At 40.4% G+C, this 22,168-nt stretch overlaps 1 protein-coding gene across 3 annotated transcripts in view; it reads right to left on the bottom strand.

The window, feature by feature from the left end:
* The window catches only part of ATP2B1 (ATPase plasma membrane Ca2+ transporting 1), a 124,749-nt gene that overhangs the window by 18,843 nt on the left and 83,738 nt on the right, over positions 1–22,168 (bottom strand). For all 3 annotated transcript variants that reach the window (NM_214352.3, XM_021091181.2, XM_085024790.1), the window contains 8 exon segments: positions 5,328–5,434; positions 5,787–5,874; positions 6,517–6,696; positions 11,735–11,972; positions 15,015–15,256; positions 16,788–17,030; positions 19,632–19,846; positions 21,288–21,449. In NM_214352.3, the coding sequence (NP_999517.1) occupies positions 5,328–5,434; positions 5,787–5,874; positions 6,517–6,696; positions 11,735–11,972; positions 15,015–15,256; positions 16,788–17,030; positions 19,632–19,846; positions 21,288–21,449 (1,475 nt within the window).

Here is a 22,168-nt window from a genome sequence, read left to right as displayed (position 1 = left end):
AAGACAGAGGCTAAATCAAAAGGTGAACAGGGACCTGGACAAAGAGACAAAAGCTTATTTTTCAGAAAGCCAAATCCTTAGAAAGGCAAGAAGTACAGCCATGACACAAGAATGAGACATTAAAACAAGAAGCAAACCCAGAGATCCTAAACTCTTCGAAATTAAATATATTATCACAGAAGTGAAAAAAACAACAGAAGTTGAGGAAATATTCCTGAAAGATGATAAAGGTATCATAAACAGGAAGCAAAGAGATGAAACAGTAAGGCAGGTCCGAAAGGCGGGGGGACTGTTCCACAAAGAAGAAACAGGAGAAGAAATAAAACGAGTATAAGAACTTGCACAAAATTGAAGAAAATGAATTTTCACATAAAAAGTTGCCCTAAGACAAAGCACCATGACATTTCAGAGAACTGAGAACACAGGAAAGACTTATACACCCCAGGAAAGGGGGAAAAAGGAAAGAAAAAGAGGCTCAAAATTCAAAATGATGTGTAATACTAACAGAGGCACAAATTCAAAATTCGGAGTGAAAATTATTTTCAACCTAGATTTTTATACCAAGTCAGACTCAGAATCAAAGAAGATTCTCTGAGGCGAGAACAGAGATTGCAGTCAAAAAGACGTGAAAAAATTACCTCTCACGAACCCTTCTCAGGAATCTAGGAGACGGCTTTGCTGCGTGAGAGGGTACTCCAAAAACAAGGATGACATCAAACGCCGGAAATTCAAAACCCAACACAAGAGAGAGCTGACGGAACTCCTTAGGCACAGGGAGAGAAGAGACAGCGTGTAGCAGGCCTAGCAAGCGGGCCAGGTGAAGCACGTGGGGGACGGGGGAGAGGTCTGCAGCCACGGAGGCGAAACTGCTGGCAGTGCCCCACGTCTCTGCCACGATGACAGAGGATCTGGTGATGAGTTAGTGTTAGATACTTAAAAAAACTGAGAAAATAAACACACAGAGAGCTCCCCTAAAGATTAAAAAGAGTGAATTAAAAAAGAAGTTATAGGAACACAAGAAGCTGTGCAAGGAAGTGAAAATAATTATAACAGACCGCGTGGCTCAGCTTGAACAGTGCTGGCAATTCCACGGACGGTGTGCGGACTCGTCTCTAACGCTGACGGAAGAATGACAGGGCGGGGAGTACGCACGAATGCATCAGGGGTGTGAGTGTGTGCACGTGCGCTTGTGCAGCTGCTAAATCCTTATCTTCCTTACTGAAAAGTCATTAACAAAGGCTTATATTAAAATAAACCCTGTCATTTAGATACAAAGAGGCAAACAGCTAAGGAAAACAAACGGCTAAAATAGTTCTTTTCGTCAAAAAATGAGTTGGAAGAAATGATGCGTGGTCAGGGACTTAAGTTATGAAGTCTTACAAGGACTGTTGACTTAAAATTTTTTTTAAACGTTAATTTTTTTGTCTTTTAGTCTTTGCTAGGGCTGCCCGCAGCTGCGGCATATGGAGGTTCCCAGGTTAGGGGTCGAAACAGAGCTGTAGCCGCCGGCCTACACCACAGCCACAGCCACAGCAATACGGGATCCGAGCCGTGTCTGCGACCTACCCCACAGCTCATGGCAACACCTGATCCTTAATCCACCGAGTGAGGCCAGGGATTGAACTGGCAACCTCATGGTTCCTAGTTGGATTCCTTTACCACTGCGCCACAACGAGAACGCCTAAATGTCAACTTTTTAAATGCTATGCAATATTGTTCTGATAAACACAAAAGCAAAGTCCAAATCAAGCTTTTCTCAAAGTCGTCAATAAAGGAGCAATCCTAATTTAAAATTTTAGTCTCCAGCTCCTAGTCCGAATGTTCTACTTTTAATGTGTAACATATTTAAAGCTTTCCCAGCCTCTCATCATCCTGTGTCTTTTGCAAATGCAAACATCATCACTCTCTGTTCAAAATCTTTCAAAATTTAAAAAGTTACTTTAAGATGTTAATTGGTATTCAAATAAAAACTTGGTGCATAGTTAAACAAGTTTGGGAAATTTTCCATCAAAAGAAGTTAAATAGCTTTTTTTTTTTGTCTCCTTAGGGCTGCACCTGTGGCACACGGAGGTTCCCAGGCTAGGGGTCGAAACAGAGCTGTAGCCCCTGGCCGGCGCCACAGCCACAGCAAGGCGAGATCTGAGCCACGTCTGAGACCCACACCACAGCTCACAGCAACGCCGGATCCTTAACCCACTGCCTGAGCCCAGGGATGGGACCTGTGTCCTCAAGGATGGTGGTCAGCTCCGTTTCGCTGAGCCGAGACGGGAACTCCTAAATAGCTTTTTTGTGAGCTTCTCAGAGCTGTACGCTCATGTGCACTGTGAGTTTCCAAATTTGTTCTCCCACATCAGGAAGGTGCTGATCTAAGGATGACAGAACAAAGTCCTCCTCATCGTATTTAAAGGCCGTCACACGCAGTACTCGCCACCACCGTCACAGCTTTTCTAGTGGAGCTAAACTATGTGCCATCTCTAAGGTCTCCGGGCAGTACCTTTCTCCCTGCTCTTTTCCTTCCCTTGGTGCGAACGGCACCCTTTTCAGAACACCTCTCCCGGTCTCGGAGGCAGAGTCAAGGGCTTCTTCCTGGAGGCGCTCCCCGTGCTCCCCGTGCTCCCCAAGCCTTGGGCGGCTGCCCCTGTGCTTTGATGATTTCCCTCCCTGCAGGCCGAGCCTTCGCGAGGCAGCAAAGACTCACCTCTAATGCCTCTGAACCATACTGAGAAACAGCTTCTTCATGTTTGAAGAAACAAATTATTATTAATCCAAAGTCTAAAAAGACTTTAAATTAAGGTATTTTAATCACACTAGGAAAGATTTTTACTACTGCAGATGTACCTCTGGTTAGAGAAATACATCAGGGCATTCAGTCTTTGATGACAGAAATATCTGTACATGTGTTGTTAACAGATAAGAATAATGCAATATAATTTTAAAAATAATGTAATCATATTTACACACAGCATGGAGTATTGCTATCTAAAAATTCTAGGAATTCTAAAAGGAGAGGCTATTTAAATGGGAAAATGCCAAGCTTCTCTGCAAGCTAATAATGTACTCACATTAGAGCCCCTTTGTTTGACTACTATAAATTTTATTTTAATGTTAATGTGATAAATATACATATAAGTGTGTTTTTTTGGTGTGTTTTATATATATGGGGCGGGGCGGGAGAGAAAGGGAGAGGGGGAGAGAGAGGGGGAGAGAGGGGGAGAGAGAGAGAGAGAGAAAGAGATAGCACTTTAAAATGCTATTTCTGCCTGAAAAATAAAAGGTAGGCTTAGAAAGAACTAATCAATAGCAATTTCTTGTGGGTATCTAATAAAAGCCCAAGACAAATAATTTCGTCGTTCAGCTTTAAAATATGAAATTGAATAACTGAACAAATACACAAAGCAAATCCATGCTTGAGCAAGAGTGCTTTCAAGTCTAAGCTACTTAGCTGTTATTCTTTCCCCATATATTTAAGATAAACTTAGAGTTTTTTTTTCATGTGCTACTTTAAAAAAAAAAAGTGGTAAAATGGGGCCTAAAAATCAAACAGAGCTGTTGCTATACTCTGTTTTTGTTTGCATTTCTATATTTGCCTGCATTTATTTAATGCCCTTAGCATCTGCCTTAAACATTTAACTTTTAGGAAGAAAGTGTTTCTTTTTAAATGCATTGTATTTAAATGCCTTTGGGTCAGCTGTCCAGATAAAAGCAACAGTAACAATCTTGTTAAATGCTCAAAAGCAGCAAGGAGCGATCCTGTGTTTCTAAAGTGCACGATCCCATTTTGCTTACAGCCGAAGGAACTGTCTTAAGTATTCCTTATCGATTACTTAGTCTACTTGGGCACCTCCTCAGAAGCTGACACCCATGCGCTGCTTGCTGCACCGCAGCAAGTCTGGGACAGGGAAGGGGGGGAACCTTTGGGTTCAGGCTATTGGTTGAGGGTAAAGTACCTCATATTGGTTCCTTCTTCCGTCTCCCCACTCCTGTTGAAAGGCTGCCACTGTGGTGGTGCTTTTGCTAACCCCCCCTTTTAAGCAACAAAATACCAAGGGGACACATTATGCAACTAAACACTGGTACACCTAAATATTCTCTTATCTGAAACATCTGGGGCCAGACCGTGTTTCAGAATTCAAAGTCTCTCATATTTTAGAAAGATAATGAGGCACAGAGGTCCCGCTGTGGTGCAATGGGATCGCCAGTGTCTCGGGAGTGCGGGGACACAGGTTTGATCCCCGCCTGGCCCAGCACAGTGGACAAAGGATCCGACACTGCTGCAGCTATGGCTTAGGTCTCGACTGCAGCTTGGATCTGATCCCTGGCCCAGGAACTCCGTATGCTGCAGGGTGGCCAAAAATGGGGGAAAAAAAAAAAGATAATGAGACACGTATCTTCTATCACAAGTTCTCCCAGATAGGGTGAGCATCTCATACAAACACATTAGTATCTCTACAGTGACTAGGAATGCCCATATTAAGAGGGACAAATAATGTCCTCTCATCAGAATGTTTTGCAATTAAATGAGTGTGCTGCAAATTTAGGGGAAAAAAAATACAGTTTTCAGATTTTTGGATTTGAGAATTGTGATGACGGACCTATATTTTCCAAAAATGAAATCAATCAAATTAAACTTAATACTTAAATTTTCTCTGGCACTGAAGGTACAAAGACTCATTCCGACCCTGAGAAACGGGAAGGAGTGGAGTCAAAGATGTAACAATCTAATCTCAATCATTAACTATTACGGAGCACAGGTACTTCATGTTATCTGTTTCAAAGTTAACACTTCACCAGTACTCTGGCTATAGCATAAAGAAAGTCATGATGAAATGCTGACATTTCCCAGCGCTTTTAATAGTCAAATATAAATTGAGAACTTGGGTTGGGGAGAAGTAAACTTTTTTCCGATCAAAAAAGATTACATCTGTTATATACGAAATAATTCTTATTAAAAGTTACTCTTAAGACATTTTCAGTTGAGTGGAAGGTTCTTAGTGATACTCCTAATCTAAATACACACAGCTGTTCTAAGCCTGTCTCCTATTTAAGAGGATGAAATGACAGACATTTATATATTCTACAGAGAACAAGAGAAACGTATTATCTTATGATAACTGTTCAAAAGTAGTCATCTTCCAACATCAAATAAAGGTATTATATAAACTAATTAGACTTATAAACCAATTAAGGCCTATATAGTATCCCTCAAGCTTACCTGGAGGGACAGTGTTTAAAATTAACAGCAATTTAGTAACAAACCAACCAACCAACCAAACAGAAAACCCAGGTAGTGTTTTACATCTGAATACTTGAATTAGGGAAGTTCCTACCATTGCAAATCCAACATCTGCTTTCTTTAATGCTGGGCCGTCATTTGTACCATCACCAGTTACAGCTACAACCTGGCGTTGATCTGAGACAGTGCTGTCAATTATACCTGAAATAAACACAAATATCTGTGCTGTAGAAACAACCTCTTTAATTAACAAGGTGACTCCACAGAATATCCTGGCTCGTCAGTTTAGAGACTCAGAGTTAAAAATATAGAGAAACGTAAACTACTGATATGTTGGGCAGGGAACAACTCCAGAAATTGGTGTATCAGGAATGTTCCAAGAACTGAAGATAAACATTAAGTCACCTAGGGCAACACAAGGAAATGTATTGAGATTTTACTCGAACACATGATACCCATGATTCAATCTAATATTCAGTATGTACTACTATTTTAGGAGGCAAAACATCTCTCTGTATTAAGAAATTGTGTAGTAACTGTTAAATCTACTCACCTTTAACCAGTGTATGTTTGTCAGTAGGAGAGGATCTCGCAAGCACTCGAAGTTTTGGCCAAATCTTGTCTATCCGCTCTTGCTCAATCTATAAATTTTTGTCAGAGTTAAAATGTGCCCATACCTAGTTTCCTAATTCCAAATGAGCCATCCAGCAGATGTATCAGTGGTTCTCAAAGTATGCTTCACAGACCAGCAGGATCAGCAACCCCGGGGAACTTGTCAGAGATGTAAATTGGGCCTATCTGAGCAAAGACTCCGGGCCAGGGGCCTGGTAATCAGGGTTTAAGGACGTATGCCAGGTCACTCTGATGCGTACTCACGTTTGAGACCCACTGGGAGGTGTGTCATTGGAAGATCGAATTTTTAAAATCTTCCCCACTGCCTATGAAAATGCACACGCTCTAGCATGAGAAGTACAGGGGTCGGGTCCCCTAAAATACCTTCCACATCACCCTCTCCACCTCATCTCCCGTTACGTGCTTATACACCGTGTCCTTGTGGCGCCCTGAGTGGAAGACAAAGAAGCGCTCGCTCTCTTTGTGACACGGTTCTTTACCACCTGTGCCTTTTATTTCCTCAAACACTACCGTTGCCGCTTCTTACCAACTACACTTGAGGGCTACCCTGATCGGTTTGTGACGCCTGACACAGAGCGCATACTCCTGATGTATTTGTCAAAGGACATTCCGAATAGACTAAAAATACATCAACCTAAAAAACCCCTTACCTCTCCTTTTTCATTTCGTATTCTTCTGTTGAAATCTTTACCTTCCAGGCACAGGAAATCTTCCCCAGGATGTAAAATACCACACTTGGTGGCAATAGCCCGAGCGGTGTTAATATTATCGCCAGTTACCATCCGCACAGTAATTCCGGCCCTCTGACATTTCTTTATTGCGTCTGGCACCTGGTTTACACGGACACAATTCACATTAGGAAAGAAAATTAGTACTGCCGAACGGGGGGAAATCCCACTGAGCAAACATACATTGCCTCGCAGCTGCACAAATGACAACTGTATGTCATCGCCAGACACTATTTCTTGAAGGGCTCCCAATAACCTCTTCTTTCCCCTTCCACTGCCACTACCCTACTTCAGGCTTCAGTCTCAGTTTTCATCGGACTTAACTGGCCGGCATTACTTTTTTGCCAAAGGCCTTGGCAAGCGACTGCCCCCAGTCGACCATCAGGCAATTCTTTCCTGGTTGGCCTTCTACCCTTCTGGGTCTACTGCCCAGACCAGACCAGAGTAAACTGTTGGTACTCCGGGGGGGGTTACCGCTGGCTTACCTTTTTTGCCCCCTGCACTCTCTTCTCTTAAGGGTTATCTTACCTACTCTGGCACCTCCAACTACCATCTACGTGCTAATAACTTTCAAATCTACATCTTTTCCCAGCTCGCTGTGATAGCTGGATTCCCAGTTCCAACAGAAAGGGAGACACCAAGAATTTGGGTGTCCAAAAGGGAAACCAAGTTTTCTACTCAAAAGAAACCTAAAGATTATCTGACCTCTTCCGTCTCCCTTACCCTACCTCCTAAGGGCAGCGTGCCTTGCAGATGCCGCCTCAAACCCTGCCTGTGCCTCATCTCCACTGCCTCTGCCTGAGCTACTACGAGAGTTTTTTAAAATTGGCATCCCTGTGTTTATGTTCATTTCCCCTTTAAAATATCTGATATACCTGACAATAGAGTTCTTTTTCTAATACACTTTCTTAAAAATACATGATGATTCCTCAACTGTTATACTATAAACCACAAAGTTCTCAGTATAACAGAGTATCACACTTGCGCTTCAGAATAGCTTCCTAGTAGATAAACAAGGATTTACTGTATAGCACAGGGAACTATATGCAATATCTTGTAATAACCTATAATGGAAAAGAATAAAAAAAGAAAAAAAAATATAACCAAATCGCTTTGCTATACACTTGAAGCTAACACAGTAATGAAAATCAACTACATCTCAATAAAAAATACAAATACAAGATGATCAAATATTGCACTATTGAGTACTCTTACATTAAAAAAAAATTCACTGTTGAGGTGAAACTGAAATTTTATTGGGTGTCCTGTATTTTATCTGAAAACCCTACTCTACATTTAACTACCAGTTCATAGGAAATAAAAGGAATCCAATCAGCATTCTACCTAGAATGTAGAAAACTCTCCAGGACACAAGCCCTTTTACAAATAATTTGCAAAGAAACAATAGTTTGCTTGCTAATTAAAGGAAAAAAAAATGATTTGTTCTTTGACAGATAAACTGCAAGGATGAAAAAGGGAGGAAATCTATAGATCCTTTAGATTAAAGGAGACGAGAGAGGCATGGCAATAAATTCAATATGTGGGTGTTGTTTAGACCCCGATTGAATAAACATTTGTGACACAATTTAGGAAATTTGAAATACTGAATATTTAGGAATTACTGTTAAAAGTTTTCAGTATCATGCTTACGATTCACAAAAAAGTCTTCTAGGTTTATCTAAACTTTTTCTACTATACCCATCTTAATGGATGAATAACCTATGCCTTATTTCTGTGCCTCTGCTTTTGCAGTTGCCTTTGCCCAGGAAATTCTTTTCTGCTCTTCTCTAACCAGAAAATCCATAGAGATCCTACAAGAACAGAGACTGAAATGCAAATACCCACAGGGCCATGCAGATCACAGATACACTGAAAGTGACAAACCCAAGGCAATTCCTAATGGAAGAACACTCAGCTCTAACCTTATCTGTGTGGTGATGGAAATGCTGACATAGTCTATAATTTCAAGAGAAAGCAGAAACCCAGATTTCCATGTATTCTCTCAATACTTGATGTTTTAAACACACACACACACACACACACACACACCCATCCAAAGATAACTTGACTGAAGGCTAACTTTGGCAGAAAAGCTGTTTGTGACTTTCAGTGTAAATACAATGTACATGAAACGTCTCTGGGAGCTTTTGTGGCCTCCCGAGACGGATTTGTGCTTTCCTATTATACATCCCTTTATTGCTTAAAAAAACTAGCATCCGATTTTGAAAACACTGGTCTGCTGTATAAATGTAATATGTAATATACCCAAAATTTTCAGTGGAGACAGAACGTATCCTGAGACCATCTGGAACAGGAAATAATGAATAAGAGGGAGAAACTGGTCTTGGTTAAACCTATGTGGCAAATAATATTTATGAAAGTAAATTAAATGTATTAATGGTCCACTAACCACCGAACACTTCTACTTAAAATTCACAAACTACTTCCACCGTTACAGGTGCCCTGAAGAGAAGCCAAGCATTCTGTTCAAGTATCTATGCATATGCGATAAAGCTGGATTTATACTAGATACCTAGTTAATCAAGATTCTCTACACCAAAGCTGTACCATCCAGAATACCCACTCGGGAAAGCTACCTCTTACTGCACTGTCTTGTTTTTGTAGAAAGTACTCATCTGATTTTGTGATAGTGAAGAAATTAATTGCCACTTACATGTTTAAAAAAAGACAAAACTGTCCATCAACCTTAATGCCAAAAACACAATAAAGCAATACATTTTCCAAAGGACACAGCTGAAGACATCCTGATTTAATATTATACTTGGGTACGATTTAAGCCATAAATCAGTGGCTAAAACTCTGAATGGTCCTCCTTGGACCAAAGGTTGGCAAACATCCACCTGAATGTTTCAGAGGCATTTGAAACTCCAGAACCCAAACTGAATTTATCTTGATCTCTAAATAGGCAGCTTCTTCTGAGTCTCTCATTACACTGGGAATGCCATCCTCGAGCCATTCAGTTACGCAAGCTGGAGACCGAGTTCCACTCCTCCAGCGGAGATCTAACTGTGGCGGTGTCTCAGTTCTCGGCTTGCTTCTGCAGCGACACACTTTCCTCAAGACACCTCCTCCAGCTTCACGTGTGCATTCTCCACGCTACACCACTTTCAAGCGCCCCGGTTCAACGGCCGACTTGACATCTATTTTGGATGTTTCGGCTACCTCAACCATGTCAAAAAGCGTATATCCAAACCCAATATATTCGATCCCGTTGTTCCACCTCCATTTATTTTTAAATTTATACCCTTCTTTCCATCTTCCCTGCCACGACTGTAGTTCGAAGCCATGGTCATCTCTTCCCTGGGATCACTGCAATAATCCTACAGCTTCTACTCCTCTTTCTAATTCTTTTTGTACACACTATCCCAAAATACTATTTTAACAACATGAATCACGTCACTTCCCAGACGGAATTTCGTCAACTACTTCCTACTGAATTTCCGAAGAAAATTCAGAGCCCTTATTGCCTAGGAAAGCCAAAGATACTCTGCCTTTTCTTGTCCAACTTACAGCCACACTGGCCTCCTTTCCGTCTCGGAAACAGCTAAATACTTTCTCACCTTAAGGCTCCTGCATTTTTTTGTTCCATTTGCCTGGAACACTCCTCCTGCAGCTATTTACATGGCTGGTTCACTCTCAGCCATGAGATCTCAGCTCAAATGCTATATGCTCAGAGATCCTTAACGCAGCCTTTCTGTGTTACCTTTACTTTGCCACCCTGTGCATACCCTGATAGCCCTTTTCACACTTGCGGTTGTCATATCTGATTCCCTCAACCCACCCCCATGCCAACCAGAACGTAAGGTCTCTGAGGGCAGGACCAAGTCTTGCTCCTCACAGAATGGATTTCCCCTTGGCGTGCTGCCCATGCATCTACCATTTATTTTGTTTCTCTGTTGTTTACTTCTCTAGAATATAAATGTCATAATTACTGTATTTGCTGCCGTATTTCCAGTTTCCTAGAAGAGTGCCTGGTACCACACAGTGAGTGTTGAATCCATCAGTTGATGACGATCACTGAACAAAAGCAGCTTCTGCTTTTGTGCTTTATTCATGTTGCTTCTTCGCTCACCATGTGCTTACTCCTTTCCCTCTTGGTCCAGCTAAAAACCTCCTCATCCTTTACGTCTCACATCAGGTAACTAACCTCCAAGAAGTCGTACTTACTGACCCCTCTAGTGGCGAACACAGCCCAGTGTCTCACACAAAGCTGGGTTTGAACACACTAGCTCTAGAGTGTGTTATACACATCTCGTTTTTTTTGTTTTTTCCTTTTTCAAATGAGTGATAATACTTTTAACTCAGACATGAATATTAAATAATACATGTAAAGCACTTGACATAACATCTGGCACACAGTAACTCAAAAAAAAAAAAAAAAAAAGATTCATCACTTTAGACTAGGTTGGGGGCTCATGGTCTGTGCTCATGTAACAGCCCTGCCCATGTATCTATGTACTAACATCCTGGTTATCATCAGGTGCTTGTTTATCCTCACCCAGGATAGGGACGTCAAGGCCAGGACCAGACCTCAAAGATCTTTATGTCTCTACCACCTTAGTATAGTGCCTGGTACCAGGAGTTGCTCGATAAACTTAAAAAGGAAAAAAGATTGAAAGAAAAGCAAAGTCTAGAGCTGCAGACTGTCCAATATGATAGTGAGATATTTAAACATAAATTTTAAAAAATTGTTTTCATTCACTTTTTCAGTTACACTAGGCACACCTCAAGAACTCAGCAGTCTTAGGTTTGGTTACTAAACTGAACCCATAAAACAATTCCATGGTTGCAGAAAAGTTCTAGTGACAGTGCTGGAGAAACTATGAAAACAAGTAACTTAATGGCTTTTACTATATAATTTAATGTAAATATCCGTTGAAAAACCTACCCAGTTGAAGGCACTGTGTTAGGTTGTGGTGCTATAAACACGTAGGATCTCAGAGAGAAGATATCTAACTACAAACCATACACAGGTAGCACATGCATAACAAGCACTATTATGTCACTCATCTTGGATTCACACAGGAAAGCAATAAAATCACAAACACTAGGCATTTTACTAGAAAACTGGTTATAGTTAGTGCCTTCTGCACATGCAGAACACAGAATGTTTCACCACCTCAGGTCTCACAGGATCTTCAATCCCCACAACAGCAATGCATGTAAGGCCGGTGACAATATCATTTTCATTATCCCACTCTGGTTCTGGTTCTCCTGCTGGGAAATCTCTGAATGCAAGACATATGGTTCTCAGGCCTTCTGATGCCATCGGTTCAATCACAGTTTTTACAATATCATCTCGGTCCCTTGGTCTGAATACTTTTGCCTCACCATTAGCACTCAAGATTTTGAAACACCTATAAGGAAATGTTGAATCCAAACATCAATAATTAACAAAAATCACGGTTAATGCCATTTAAGTGAAGTGGAAGGGCTAGAAAGCATGGAATCTGATATCTGGAATTCAAAGAATTACATATGTTGTGTTTTCACAGACTGAACTTGTATTCACTTTCCACCCTCCTCTTTAAAAAGCACAGTTCTCTTTTTATGGTTCTCCTGCGATCATTCTCCATTTAATCAGTGACTCTGGATATTCTCTAAACCTTCTCTTTCAGAAATGCAGAGCTTTTAAACGGTCACCAAAAAATTCCTAGTGGCAGAGAAGAATAAACTATACACCTCTCCATTCTGGTACAGAATTAGATAATTTTAATTAACACAAAATTTCCAAATAGTTCCTTCTTTTCAAGTAAAAAAGCCAAGTTCAATCAACCCCTTACCTGAGACGTTGTTTCATCACCTATATTGTTTTAACCATGAAAGAAAAAAAAAATAACTTATTGTTAAAACAAGCATTCTGTTAGAATGAGAGAAATAATGCCAAAAGTTTTATTTTCAGTGAAACTAACTACAATCTTTTAACGAAGTAGTAAATAAAAGTTACACTGTATACTTCCCTATTTAAAGTTTATTTTTCACACTGCCTCTCTCTGTTCCTCTCCCATGATGCCACTGCCTCTTGCTTCTAGGCAGCTGATTCCCAAACTTCCATCTTCTGCTTTGTTTTCCAAAGCTTTCCATCCCTGTTGAAGAGTCCACTCAGATGTTGTACCAGTACCTTAAACCTGCTGCATGCCACACTAAAGGCTGCCTCCTGTGTAGCAGATATGATTATTACTCCCAATCATTTCAAGTCTAAAATCTCACTTGAGTACTTCCTTTCTCTTCATCATCTCTACAGTATTAGCTTCTAAGTCCTATGTCTGTGTCCTGTGAACAGTTTTCTGAATGTTTCCTTTCTCTACTTTCTACTCCCCCTGCTACTCTACTGCCTTCTTCTGGCTTTTACTGCCAGCCACAGCGGGTTTTTTTGTTGTTGACGTTGTTTCTGTTTTTGTTTTGCTTTGTTTTAAAGGGCAATACCCACAGCATATGGAAGTTCCCAGGCTAGGGGTTAAACTGGAGCTGCAGCTGCAGGCCTACACTATAGCCACAGCAATACCAGATCCAAGCTACATTTGCAACCCATGCCGCAGCTTGTGGCAAAGCCAGACCCTTAACCCACTGAGTGAGGCCAGGGATTGAACCTGCATCCTCTTGGATACTAGTCGGGGGTTTAACCCACTGAGCCACAAGGAGAACACCTCAATCTACAGCTATCGTTAGCGCCTTTTAACTGATATCGCTCTCCACTCCCCATCCTTTCTCTCCCTCCGACCGACTTTATTCCCTGATGCAAGAACTCTCCTCATTCCCACAGCCTGCTCATTCTACTACCTGATGAAAAAAATTCTTCAGTTGTATTATCTGGCTTCCCAATCTGTTTTAACTTAGCCCAACATTTAAGCGCCTCCACAACACAATGTAAAATTCACTGTGGAGTGAGTTACTGTGTACTCACTATGTATCAGATTCCACGCTAGATGTTATATGTGCATTATTACTGTTTCAGTGTTGATGGACATTGTCCTCTTTCTCAGTGAAGGAAAATGAAGCTAAAGGAAGAATCTGTCCCCAAATCCCAAAGCTACTTCGTGGCAGAAGAGCCAAAGTCCCACTGTTTTGATTTAAAAAATCTCCCCACACCATTGGCCTGCTACCCAGCAAGCCATGGATGCAAGATTTCTAACATAAATCAGATACACTGAAATCAGATAACCAAGCATATTTGCAAGGAAGAAGGATGTCCCACGTGCCACAAAAGCCCATCACTACTCGGCTGAACTACACCACTACCTCCTTCCTCAACACGGCCTGCATATTCCCTCTTCCCTCCCTCAGATGTGGCTTCCTTCACCTTGACCTTCTTCCTTCATGGCAGAACCCGTCTTAAAGGCTACATCCTTCACCGTATGACCTTTCACCTTAGAATCTTGTGTACATGTGTCACATACTCTATTTTCATTTATTTATACACTTATCTCTTAAACCTGTTAGATTATAATCTGTCAAGTGTTGTTAAGATAAAACTAGATTATAATCCACATATAAGCAAATTAAAACTAAAAGTATTTTATTTAAAAAAATTTTTTCTTTTTGGTTGCACACATGGCATATGGACATTCCTGGGCCAGGGAATGAACCTGTGACACAGCAATGACCTAAGCCACTGCAGTGACAATGCTGGATCCTAAACCCGCTGCGCCACAAGAAAACTCCAGAAATATTTTAAATATGACAATTTCAAGTGGTCCTAATTTTCCAAAAATGCTCTTAATTTTTTTTAACGAGTTTTCTACTTCTCTAATGGAATTTTTAAAAAGTAAGATAAATACAACACCTGTAATAACAGATAAGCATTAAGGAAATAATACATAGACATGTGATGTCAAAATTGAAGCTACAAGTCTGTACAAGGACAGTACAAAAGCAAGATTACCACTGAGAATGACTGCAGATACTTAAATACAACACTGCAGCAGCATAAATATGATAAAACCTCACTCTGATATAAAGAGAGTACTCTTAAGATCTAGTTTTATTGCTTCGCTGCTCTAAAAACTAATCTATAATTCATTCATCACTATCTGTAACAGTGTTGAAAACAAACGTGAATTTTTCTCTCCAGGAGGCTTTTATTTTTCATGACCCTATATAATAATGGAGTCAACATGTCTAAAAACAAATATCCAAATTCATTTCATTAAACCTACCAGACAATGTAATGGGCTTATTTTCTTTGTAGCAAAACACTAAGAAATAAAATAAGCTGGAATGTGAAAATGGCAGAATACTCTGAGCCAAGATCTGGGTACTTTAAAGACATCCTAAAAACTCCAAGATCTTAGCAAATGCCTGATGTGCACAAAAAGAAAACGGCAACAATAACAACACAGTAAGTATTCCACACAGAGACCACAGTTAGCAACTTATTCAGCTAAGCATTCTCCTCTTACTTTTTCAGAATTATCTCAGAGGCACCCTTGCTGAATATTCGGTAACTTCCATCTGAATTTTTCAGGACAGTGCTCATGGACTTCCTAACAGAATTGAAGGTGTAGACTTTGTACAGTGCTTCTTCTGGTATTTCATTTCTAACATCTTGATAATCCCGTTTTAAATCCAAAAGAAGTCCCAACAAGGCACATTCAGTTTTATTACCAACATGACGAGGTAATCCACCCTCTTTCTCCGGTGGCTACAAGAGAAAAAGGTTGAGAGACGGGTATCATCTTGTTTCTCTACAACAGTGTAGTTTAGAATGCTAAAACACAAGCATAGAGGACACTTCCATTAGCATCAGCGTTTCAAAGAGGGGCAGTGAAAAGGTGAGGCAGAAAGAGGCTGTGGGGCAAAATGACATGGGTTCCAATCTCAGCCCTGCCAGTTACTAGCTGTGTGAACTTTTGGCAAATTACCCAACTTCTGTGGTCCTTGGCTTCAGCATCTGGAAAATAGGAGCACTTATGAACCAAGAATTAAATAAGACACGTAAAGTTAAAGGTGTTTCCTGACACATGTGGGACTTAATTTTAATTCCTTTCCTTTTCTCTTTCTGTTTTCTTAGAAGGTTTATATTGAATAACTTAAATCTACTTTACCACTTTTTAAGGCTCAAAATAAAAATATGTGCATTAAAATAAAGCACTGTTGCCTTAAATATATATAAAAATTTTATTTCCTTCTTGGCATCTTTACAAATACGTCCTTATGTAATCATGACCATAGCATTAGGGCAGATGTAACCATCTCAACAACTGAAGAAAGTAAAGCTCAGAATTTCAGCTGGTAAAAGGCAAAGCTAGACCGAGAATCAAGATCTCATCTTTCCAGTCCAATAATCTAATTCTTGCAATACTAATTTTGTTTATGGTTTTCATCCATAAATCACTAGAACACATAGCAATCAAACAATTTTATGCTTTGTTATAAATATGACTTCAAAAACTTGCAAAGTTAAAAAATATCTTCTTCTAAGGTAGCACAAGTCTAGAATTATTTTACTGAGTTAGTCCCAAAAGATTTTAGGATCTACTGAGAAACCAAAGAGAGCATACAGCAAGCATATAGAGAACCTATTATTTGAAGTTGAAATCTAGTTTCAAAACTTTCGCTAGTAACTTGAGAGTTGACTTTCTATAGTAAGATAGCCTAGTCTTTCATAAATGGCAAAGTAAGAATTTAAAATTAAGAACTTGTTCTAGTTATAAGGCTCAAGAATTTAACACAAGAAACTCAAAATACAAGAAGAGAAAGATACAAGTAAACAAAATGTTTATATTTATTGATCAAATGTCCTTACTAGTAACACAAAATGCATCCAAAGAAACAGTATATGGACATATTCCTTCTTTAAATTTAGCACAATTCAATTTCTTCAATTTATAGATAGTAATGATAGGCCTTAATAACTACATACAGGAGTTCCTGTTGTGGCTCAGCAGGTTAATGAACCTGACTAGTACCCATGAGGATGCAGGATGCTCAGTGGGTTAAGGATTAGATGTTGCCATGAATTGTGGTGTAGGTCACAGATATGGGTCAGATCCCGCATTGCTGTGGCTGTGGTGCAGGCCGGCAGCTGCAGTTCTGATCTGACCCTTAGCCTGGGAACTTCCAAAATGTCATAGGTGTGCACCCCCCACCCCCAAAAAAGAGCTACATAAGTCTAATTATTACAAACTAAAATATTATTTTCATATATGAAGTAATTGTTAAAGAAACCTTACCAATATTTTTGATGTATAAGCACAATTCACAGAAATTCCTGTTACGAGATAGGATAAAATATTTGGTGGAATAGCTTCTGGTTCAGGAATCTTTTTATAATGTTTTTCATTTATGTAGGCTTGAACAACTGTCATCCTGTTCATTGTCAATGTTCCTGTTTTATCTGAACAAATAGCTGTAGCATTTCCCATGGTTTCACAAGCATCCAGATGCCTTACTAAATTATTATCTTTCATCATTTTCTACAGTGACAAAAAAAAAAAATGTAGTTAGGCTACCCATAAAACCAATGACCTCATTATATTATAATGATTATAAACTGCTCTAAAATCAGAACTAAAACTCCCAACTTTACATGGATACATAGTCTAAAGCACCAATTTAATACTGGAAGAATTTAGGAGATCTGACCTATTCAAATAAGCTAGAGAATAACAGCTTCCTGTGGGTTTGATCACTTTCCAACTACTTAACAAATCTAGTAAATGAATACAGATACCCATATGCAAACCATGCTGACTACATGCCTCCAACGGCTTCTGCAAAGTGTCCTCAAACGACAGGGGCAATGACAATTTGCAGCACAGAGGAGGTACTTACCGCCACGTAAGAATACATTACGTGTCAGGGTTAAGTCTCCATATTAAGTGGAAAATAAAAGATTCTTACATCAATCATCACCAAGTAGAAAGTAGCTTTTATCAGTTAAAATATAGAGAGAGCTTGTGGGCCTGTTGCTGCCTGATTTTTTTTTTTTTTTTTTTTGGATTCTGGTGGATTGAGGTAACATGTCAAACCTAGAAAGGGTCATTTTTATCGTCTCCATAAACTGGTACACTTGGTAGTCTCATCCTCAGGACCATTCCTTCCTCTGATTTATAAGCAAAAGACAGTTTCTAAAAATAAATAAGAGTTTCACCGTAGCTCCAAAAGGCATTTAGGTTAAAGTGCTTGATAACTGATTCTTAAAACATACCTGGAATGGGTTTAAAATTGCGTAGAGTTATTTTACAAAGTATGTTCTGTGACTACTAAAGTGCAAGATCCTGTAAAAAAACTGGTTCCTTGAAGAAATAAGTACGGGAAAGGAAGATTACTGTGATTTGCATTAATACTAAAGATTACAAGAAAGAAGTTCTGCAGTAAAGAAAATGTGTTCAGTTTTGCAAAAAGCGAAGAGAGGAGCCATAAGGACTATACCTCAGTGAGGAAAAACAAGTAACTTGTAATATTTTGGCTAAATAAACACTTAATAAAAGATAAAAGCTTAAAAAAATGCTCCTATTCATTTTCTATCAAAGAAACTCAAATCAATCCTGTCCATATCTTTTTGATCAACTGAAAAATTAATATCATTAATTTTATTCAAAGTGAACTAATGATGGTATTCATAAAATGATTTTATCAATGTGCCTAAAACTTAGGTTTACCCCAATTACTGCTAATTATTTTAAAACATCAAAAAAAAAAAGGACAAATAGAGGAGTTCCTGCTGTGGCTCAGTGAGCTCAGGACCCGACTGTAGCAGCTTTGGTCACTGTGGAGGTTCAGGTTCAATCCTCAGCCCTGCACAGTGGGTTAAGGTTCCAGCACTGCCACAGCTTAGGCTCAGATGCAATCCCTGGCCCGGGAACTTCCATGGGCTGTGGATGCAGTCAAAAACAAGAAAAAAAGGGACAAACAGATGATGAGACTGATTTCATTATACTCTGATATATTTGCCACCATATTTTTGAAACAAAAGATGTACAAGGTGTGAAAAGATTAAGGAAAAAATATCCTTCTCCTGGCAAGTCTATTGAAAGTTCTCAGGAACACTGTATAAGAGGAGAGTGCGAGAGCAGAAACTCCGACTAAGCGCTTTGTATTGCTCTCCGTCAGCAACACTACTTAAGGAGAAATACGAAGGAACACTAGAAAACTGACAAGAGTCCTATTCTCTCATTAGGCAGAGTTTTATATGTGAAGCCATTTTGAAAGATCAAAACTATCCACGCTAAACTTTTTAAATCCAATTCACCTTTTCTACCTAAGATATAAGATTGATAAAAATTAGTAACCTTCAACTAAAACATTCCTTTAGGTAAACAGCAGTTTGCAAAGCCATCCAAGCTAATTTTTTTGGCACTCTACCTGGAGACTGAGAAGGCCCGAGCTACTGTAAATAGAGTGGAGGGAGAAGGTGATGTTTGAAGAGATTGGAAAAAGTCAGAGAGCAGATGTTTCAGCGGAAGGAACACATGGGCCCTGAGGTGAGAACGGGGTCGGGGTACCGGAGAACCAGCCGGAAGGCGGTGAAGCTGGTCCAGAGTTGGGGAGAGTCGGGGGGGGGGGGGGTGCACCCAGCGAGGAACGTGAGGGACAAGTCGGGCTGGGCCCAGCGGGCCGCAGCAAGGAGCCCTGGACTTCATTCCGAGTCAGATGAGACGTCCCTGGAGGGCTCGAGGCTGCCCGCCGGGTGAAGGCGGGAGCGAGCCGTCACGCGGGTCCAAGTGCAGAAGCGAGGAGGCCGCAGACGCTGGACCCGCGGCGCTCCCTGCTCCAGCCGCACAGGGAAACGACACCATGGGAAACGGGAAGGGACAGGAGGACACAAACTGCCCCAGCAAGAACACGAAGTGAGAACCTTCCCGGCAGTTGGCGGGGTGTCCGGGCCGCCCTCCCGGGACGGTTAGGTCTCCGCGCAGAGCTCTCCAACCGCAGGGGGGGAGGGACCCAGCGACTGCACTTGACAGCAAACCGTGTCAATTTACGGCAATCCAGCTGCAGCACCTGAGGGGAGAGGGTGAGCCGTGGTGCCTTCTCCGCACCTGCGGACGTCTCCTGGACTGTCTGCCACTTACCTTGACCGAGTACGCCAGTGAGATGGTGACGGCAAGGGGGAGACCCTCTGGCACCGCTACCACTAAAACCGTAACTCCAATAATGAAGAACTTGACAAAATATTGTATGTAGATGGGTGTGCACTCAGCAAGCCACGGTCTCTTCTGAACCCAGAATGTATCAATGACAAAATACAGTACGAGAATGATAACTGTGATGGCAGACATCAACAGACCTTTCGGCACCGAAAAAGAAGGAAAACGTAATTATTAAATACTCCAGACATGACGCCCTCTCCGTTACGTATCAGCCACTGGAAGAATTATAACTGCTTAGGCAATATCTATTTTAATTTCTCTGAGAAACTGTTCCCTCCTTTTTTGGCACCTAACTCATCACTTGACATTGTCAGATTTAATTTCTTCTTCCAAGTTGTCCCCAGGAGAAATGGGAAAAAAGCATTTATGATTCTTAGTTATATCTTAGGCCTTCTACCAAATCTGAGACAAAATAATGGCCGACGACAAGGAAACACCCAAGCCTTGGTGCTTTACATGTGGACGAGCGGCCTGATGATAAAAAAAGAAGCTGATACGAGTCTGATCAATGGGGAAATCCGGAATTAAATATTTAACCCTATGTTTTTAATGAAAAAACACCAATTACTGAAATAATTTCTTAACTTTTTTTCATGCTACTGCTTTCTTAGAAAACCCAGAGTTCATCATGTCTTACAAACCATTACCTTTCTATTTTGTGGGACAGTTAGTCCTTCCACATGAGTATCACGAAATAAGGAAGAGCGACATGTCTGGGTCTAATAACCCAATCCAATGTCTACGAAAACACCATCCTCATGCTACATCCACCCGTTTCCCCAACACTCTGAGTCAGTATTACCATTTGGTTACATATTACAAAAAGCAAACATTTGCTATGAGATAATAAGCTTCCTGGGCACAGAAGCAAAAACAAACTTTTTTCAACATCCTCCTAAGAAGTCACGGAATGAGGCCAGGTAAGTGACTGCAGTAACTTGTGCTGATTTAGCCACACAAAGAGGAAACTGTTGAAGGGCAGGCTCTGCTTCTAGCCAGAGTTGTGCTTTTCCCCCCGCCTACAGAATGGCTCTCTGAACAGGTGTTTTCTAGTGGTGGTTGCAATTTATCACTTTAGCCTCACCAGGAGGATGCTCTAACTAACCCATTCAATTTAAGCAAAGCACAACTTTAAGAAAAACATGTTCCTAAATTTTTCTTTGTCATAGTCAGTAGAAAAATTAGGAAATGTGGGATGAAATTTCTTTTTTTACAACTATGGTTAGGTAGTCTTTACAGAGTAACCTCACAACAAACCCTCTCTTGCTCCCAGAAATTCAGAGAAGAGCAAATGGGCTTGTGAACTGGGCTCCGACCCTAACCCGACCACTTACTTAGCAGCCAGTCTGCAGAGGACACTCCCTCTGCGTAAAGTGAGGAGAACAGATTCCAAGCCGCAAAATATTATGAGGATCTACCGTAACTCAAAGGGCCTGGAACATGGTAGATAAAGCTGAAAATATTTAATTCCCCTTCTACTCACAAAGCAATGACTTTCATTCTTAAGTGTGTCAAAAGATGGTATTTTAAACAGAAAGCATATGTTACAACAAAACATCTTATTGTCTCTTATCATACCTGCTTTGCCAATCTGAACAGCCAGCTTTGTCAGTTTCCCCTGTAAAACAGATTTCTCCTTTTTTGGCAAGTTTGCTTTCTTTTTGTCTTTTTCATCACCATCTCCACCTTCTTCACTCTTCAAAGGCTGCATTTCCATGGCTGCACCATCCTGGGCTTTTGCTACATGGAAGAACATATGAAAATGTCACTACATTTTAAAGGCACATATACCGGTTAACATTTTCAAGCAATTTGTAAAAGACAAAGATCAATTTCTTACAGAAACACACAAAAAATGTAAATATTCAGCTTTGTGCCTGTGTCTGTGTCTACCCTGAGAAAATAAGACAACAGTGACACGAGGTTTTGAAACTTTGTACCAGCTGAGAATCCTGTGCTAGGAAACAGGCATGAGGCTTAAGAAGAAATACAGGGTCCTAAAAGTCAGAGCTAAATACCAAATCACTTCTCTTCCCGTGTGTTGCGCCAGGTAATGAGACTCATTGCAAACACCCTAAATCCCTCCCGTGTAAGTTAAGACCATAATGTCGAACGTGATATGTGTCCACACAGAGGGCTGCACATACGTTTACAGACTCTTAACCACGCAAAAAAAATTATAGTACGTGTGCTGTTTCGTATGGATTTCTGCTAGCAATCACATAGTAACCAATGATAAAATACCCAAAACATTTCTTAGTTTAAATTTACCTATATCTGGACTTTTCTAAGCTTACTACCAAAACTCATAATTAAAATCTTATTAATATTGTAAAGGCAGCATGAGTAAGGCACTGACAAAAGAGAGATTCATCCCAGTGCCATAGATGGTTGATTTTCCCTGCTAAACGGATCCTACTTTCGGATGACTCCAGTACACAGAAGATATTTTTGTTTTT

This window comes from Sus scrofa, chromosome 5 (assembly GCF_054392235.1).
Source record: "Sus scrofa isolate SSC_HxYL_T2T_F1_AM1 chromosome 5, Sscrofa_HxYL_maternal_Yorkshire_Landrace_v2.0, whole genome shotgun sequence".
NCBI lineage: Eukaryota > Metazoa > Chordata > Mammalia > Artiodactyla > Suidae > Sus > Sus scrofa.
The sequence above is the reverse complement of the archived record's forward strand: the minus strand, read 5'-3'. Positions and strand labels throughout refer to the sequence as shown.